The sequence below is a fragment of the Sardina pilchardus genome, chromosome 7 (genome assembly GCF_963854185.1).
Source record: "Sardina pilchardus chromosome 7, fSarPil1.1, whole genome shotgun sequence".
Taxonomy (NCBI): domain Eukaryota; kingdom Metazoa; phylum Chordata; class Actinopteri; order Clupeiformes; family Clupeidae; genus Sardina; species Sardina pilchardus.
In genome coordinates this window covers 13,029,390-13,035,668 of record NC_085000.1, presented here as the reverse complement: position 1 = coordinate 13,035,668, position 6,279 = coordinate 13,029,390, and the positions used below count along the sequence as shown (strand labels likewise).

The 6,279-nt window shown below is 41.6% G+C and overlaps 1 protein-coding gene across 1 annotated transcript; it reads left to right on the top strand.

The window, feature by feature from the left end:
* Window positions 1–213: 213 nt before the first annotated feature.
* LOC134087008 (alpha-(1,3)-fucosyltransferase 7-like) lies at window positions 214–1,197 on the top strand. Its single transcript, XM_062540208.1, has one exon. It carries the CDS (start codon window positions 214–216, stop codon window positions 1,195–1,197), a length of 984 nt encoding a protein of 327 aa, XP_062396192.1.
* Window positions 1,198–6,279: the final 5,082 nt, after the last annotated feature.

The following is a 6,279-nucleotide window of genomic DNA, read 5'->3' as shown; positions in this document are numbered from 1 at the left end:
GTTGCTGTCTTTTACCTCAACCCAACTGATGTTTTTTTTTTTTATTGTTTTGTTTTTCTTTACAGGCAAGACAAATGTGAACAAGACAACAATACCAAACGTCTGAGCAAGCAAATCCTCGCCATTATTGCTGTTGGTATCGTTATTCTTGTCGGGCAGTATTCCATATGGCCAACATTACAACCCTCCGCTGCAATTCCACCTCACTTGTCCATGCAGAAGCCAAAGGCCATAGCCCGATCAAATTTGTCAGATTCTACCACACTAAAACCCATCAAGAACATTGTCATTGTGCTGTGGTACTGGCCCTTTGGTGAATCGGTCAGACTTACTGATAATTACTGCATGGATAACTATGGCATTCCCAACTGCGACGTAGTGGACAATCAGTCCTTGTTCCCCAAAGCAGATCTGGTGGTGTTCCACAACCGTGAGTTGGTCAACGGGCAGCGGAGGTTACCCCTGAATCTGCCTCGGCCAAAAACCCAGATGTGGGTCTGGCTATCCTTGGAGAGTCCTCCACATAATGGGAATATGAGACCCCTTGCCGGCCTCTTCAACTACACCATGTGTTATCGCCGGGACTCGGACATTTACTCGCCGTATGGGTGGCTTGTGCCAAGCAAAGCTCCGAAAGGCACAACCGTTGAGGACTTTATACCAAAGGGCAAAACTGCTCTGGCCTGTTGGGTGGTGAGCAACTACCAGGCTAGACATAAGAGGACACAAGTGTATAACAAGCTGAAGGATGTCATCCCAGTGGATGTGTATGGAGGTGCAACAAATAGGCGTATCTCTGGAGATGGTCTCCTATCCACGATATCTCGTTACTATTTCTACCTCTCCTTTGAGAACAGCATTGCTACAGACTACATCACGGAGAAAGTTTGGAAGAACGCCTTTAAGGGTGGAGCCATACCGGTGGTTTTAGGTCCGCCACGGGAACAATACGAGGCGGTCTTGCCAAAAAACTCCTTCATCCATGTGGACGACTTCAGCACAGTAGAAGAACTGGGCATCTTCATGAAGGCTCTGGCTGCGGATAAAGAGCGCTACGCTTCCTACTTTGCCTGGCGTCTGAACTACACTGTTGCTAATACAGGATGGGTGGAGAGACTGTGCAGGATCTGTCCAATTTTTAGCAGTTTGCCCGAATCAAAGATATATACGGACTTACATGGCTGGGATTGGCAATGAAAGCTGGAAGAAAAATATGTACAAGAGTGTTAGTAGCCTATGCAATCTCACTTGACATTTAGGCACTTTCAAGTGTTTGTTCAATAACCACACAGATACACATAGTAGCCAATACTACTCTTTGAAATAGGAAAGCTGACACAAATGTAACTTTTCTTAAAAAAACAAATCAGGTAAACATTATTAGCTTAGTCTAGCTGCCACTTCACATACCTCACAAGTTAGCTGGCTAGAGCTACTGTATGTATATAATAATAAATACTGTATGTGCATTTGCAAATAAATAGACACTATGGGTGGGATGCAATTGTGCCTGGGAATGTCCACGTCCTTGTTGTCCCTGTCAAGGTTGTCATAGTCATGGAAACCTCAATGGGCACAATTTAGGAAATTCATTTAGTAACAAATATCTGAACCAATATTTAGTTGCAGAAGAGTTTGATTCCAAAACGCTATATATCCATTTTAAAAAACATTAAAAAGTCATGCTATTTAATTGTGTATTTCAGGTCATATAAATAAAAATGCAGTTGTTTTGTTTTGATTGAGTAAAGATAAATCAACTTAACATACACCAATACAGTTCCACTGTAATTACTTGCAAAACAAAATGTAAAAAAAATATTTATGAAAATTCATTAAAATGGTGGATATAGCGTTTTGGAACCAAACTCTTGTTTTTGTCAACCCAACTTCTGGCATTTATGAACAGATATTTCTGCTCAGAATGAACTACAATCCACAGTTCCTGTTTTGCTTCAGAAACTGCATTTTTAACGTCACGCCACAAGCTTGTGGGTTTCGCATATTCATTTTATGAGTATTATATATATTAAAAAAAAGTACTTTATGATGGAGAAATACTTACTGAAGAGGACAGTTTTTGAGGCCATCCTCTGAAAACCCATGAATCCCTTTCCAGTTTATTTTTTTGGCCACCGCATAGGAGAACATCTGGGAAAGGACTTTTCCAGGTGACCCTCTTCACGTCCAAAGGATCCAAACAGAGATGAAGTTAGAAGCGACCAAACACCTCCATGTTTTCCCTATTAAAAATACAGTTACACGAGTAGTCACACGACCAAGTATGGTGAGACAAAATAAAACGTGGTGCATTTGTAAGCAGGTAAGATGGATAACTATATTGTGTGGCGCAGTAATATCCTCACTCTTTCACTTTCAGTTTCACTTTGGAGTAAGGATATTACTGCGCAGAGTCTCCCAATGTTATTCCACCACACAATATAGTAATCCCTTTTGCCTGCTTAGAAATGCACCACGTTTTATTTTGTCTCACCATACTTGGTCGTGTGACTACTCGGATCCTAATGAATGCATTGGGCTAGCTTAATGCTATCAAAGTTGCGCCGCGCGCCAGAGCCAGTGAGTGCACGCATTGAAACGTCAGAGGTATGTATCAACTCGTCTTAATTAAGGGAATAACATACTTTAATATGAAAAAACGGTGAAGTGTTCCTTTAACCCTCTAACCGCCCGGGTTTTTTTGGATTTTTGCATAAAAAATTCAAAAGGCCATGGCTTGAAAATGGTCAGAGATATACTGTAAATGTGAAAATCATTGAGTATGAACTAAAGTTTATAAAGGGAGTAAATTTACTCATCTAATTTGCATATTATGATGTCACAGGATGGCAATAGCATCAAATTATGCACATTTCAGTAAATACTGATTGTTGAACACATTTGAGCAGTTTTACTTTGATTTTTGTAATTTCTGCGACATAACAAATAAACAGGACCACAGCCACATGTAAACCAACAATAGTAAACTATTAGTATTATCACAATCCCTATGTTACTATATAATTAAGTAGCCTGGTCAAATCAGTTCCTATCGCGGATGACTTTGTAGTTCTTCAGAGCCCTATTTTTTCTAGACCTGCTGTCTGTACCATGTCAATTACAGACACTATCATCATGATTATCACTGGCACCTAGCACACCATGCTTATTTGAACCCTTTAGTCAACATTGCTGCAGGTAAACATTGACGTACACACGCAAAGACCCACCTCCATTCACAGACGCATCTTGACTGTCACTGCCAATGAACGACCGATCATAATCTCCAAAAGGCAGATATTCTCCTTCAGAATCAGAGTAGGTGAATGGCAGACCCAAGACTTCATAACACACGACTTTGTTTTTTAACATTTGCCGTTTTTCTGCTTCAATTTGTGCATAGCGATCGCGCATTTCACTTCCGCGTTACAAACAGGAAATGCGTCTTTTTTTTTGTTTCTCGCGAGTAATACAGGCACTTCCTGAAAACTTTTTTACTCGAATTTGGGCTTGAATCGAAGCTCTGGATGTCTGCCAACTAGTGGTGGAGAGTACAAAGGCGATTTGTCACCCTACTCGGATCTACCGTCTGTTTTAATCAGTGATGTTGCTTGTCGCCGTACGGCGCCTGAGCCTAGTATGATGATAGCCAGACTAAGATTTCAATGGTTTTCTATGGGTATTTACCATTGCTTGTTTCTTCCGGTCGTTTGCCGGATCCCGGAGCCATTCCTCCAGGCGCTGAAGTTCCCCCTCACTATCTATAGGGAACTGGAACCCGTCTGGCAATTTGTTTTCACCCCACTCCTCACCCCATTCATCCCCCTATCCACTTGCTCGGTAACATGGCTCTACGCACGCTATTGTTAATGCGTATGGGAGCACTTTGACTCCGCGCAGTAATATCCTCACTCCAAAGTGAAACTGAAAGTGCAAGAGTGAGAATATTACTGCGCCACACAATATAGTTATCCCTCTTACCTGCTTAGAAATGCACCACGTTTTATTTGGTCTCACCATACTTGGTTGTGTGACTACTCGTGTAACTGTATTTTAATAGGGAAAACATGGAGGTGTGTGGTCGCTTCTAACCTCATCTCTGTTTGGATCCTAATGAATGCATTGGGCTAGCTAAGTGCTATCAAAGTTGCCAGAGCCAGTGAGTGCACACATTGAAACGTGAGAGGTATGTATCAACTCATCTTCATTAGGGGAATAACCTAGTTTAATATGAAAAAACGGTGAAGTGTTCCTTTAAAAAGGGCTTTAGAGAAACATCCCTAACAGCGCTACATTAGCATACCTAACCATCTCAGACAAGTGTTACTATGAAGAACTGACTGAATAACACTGCATACAACACAAAACACCACTAACACTACTGTAAAGTTTATTATGAATATTGCGGTTAGCCGGTCCGTCAGCCAAAAGGTCACATAGCAGCAAATAGGTTCATGGAGCGTAGCGTTCTAGGGTCCTATGTTCCCCGGTCGCAATACATACCGGGGAACATAGGACCCTTTTTCGGAAAAGTGGGGAACATAGGACCCTTTATTAAATTTAAGAAAAAAAGGGTCCTATGTTCCCCAGTCCCATACAAAGTGGGGAACATATAGCCTGACTCTCGCCAGACCCTTGTAGTTCCGCCATGCTCCACCAGAGGCGTTTTGCTGAGCTCCACACAAGGGTCTGGACGCGAGGGCAATCCAAACCCCTGCCAGTGATAAAAAAATTAGCAACCAATCAGGAGCGCCGAAGCGAGTGTTTGATTCAAATAACAATGGCGGCACGCAGTGAGGAGTCTTGTGCTGACATTGATTCTGCTATTTCAACCGTTTTGTCGAATCTATCGAGTATAAAAGATTAACAGAGAATAATTTTGAAGACATTTATTGGTGGCAAGGATGTTTTTACTCTTCTTCCGACCGGGTTTGGCAAGAGCTTGAAGAAGCCTAGCACGTCATTCAAGATAACAGGCAAGTGGTTTATCAAATCACATGCGAGGATGTTTTACAAGGACCCGCCTTCAGAAATACATCTCCTATCGAGAAGTCCCAGATCCTTGTGTGAAGCAGACAGCGAACTACAGGCTCTGGCGAAAGTCGGGTTAGGGAACATAGGCCCTGGGGAACATAGGACCTGGGGAACATAGGTACGCTCCCCGTTATGCCTATGCATGCTTGCAAATGTGTTTATTCCTATGCTTGTAAATGAGGAGCACTGCTCTAAAACGTAAAACATAATCTTGCTCAGCCTATTGCATATAGTTCCATACATACTATATTCACCATAATCACATAATTAACAACAAAATATAGTATTTAAAAAGCAATAATACGTACCCATGTTGGCATCCATCAGTTTAATTTGCCCGGTTTTCTTCCACTTTTTTTTTTCTTCCCAAGATGGAAATACAGCTTGGAGCATTGCTCCTGAATAGTGGACAATTGCTAATTGCTAAAAATGTTTTAGTTGTGTGTGGTGAATCGTCCATTTTAAGACAAACCTATGCTTTGTTAATGAATTAACCATTGTTAGGTAGGCTACGTGCAGGTGTGTCATTGTAAGGTTTAACAAATCAGGATTTAATAATGAAATATGGCACCCCCACAAAAGTTTTATTTGCTCCTTTCCAATGGTTTTGTTGCCTGTGGCTATCATCCGTGGTATGGATGAGGGCCAAATCAGCATCATGTTTCTCAAACGGACCTCACTCCCTATTGGCGCGTTACTGTGTCCTACATAGAAATAAATGTGTTAGGGCCCTATATGCTGTTCTTTGTTATTATATGGTTATTTTAAGGACATGTATTATATTATGGTATTTGTTAAGCAGTTGTCAATAGTCCAAGTAGGCGATTAGCAAGCAGGTGACCTCACATTTTTTGTCTGCTGCCCAAAACAAACAACCAAAATATTTTCTCAAAATAACGTTGTGCGCAAAACGACTGATTTCGCTTTGAATGGTCACATATAACTATGCCCTAAATGGTCATGTCCAAGATTTACAGCAATGACGTATCGGATGAGTTTTGTGTTGTAGCTGATGGCAGTTGATGGTTGTTTTGCCTCCAGTGAACGTAGTGACGTAGGCTCAGCAACGGTCTGTAGACTGGGTGAAGATTATGAAAGGCAAACAAATGCAGCATCCTCTCGAGGACGAAATGGAGCCTACATTTCGTCCTCGAGAGGATGCTGCATTTGCTGCATGTGATGTGATCTATGACTATCAACCCATAATCAAGAGACACTTAATACAAAGGAAATATAGGCTAGACC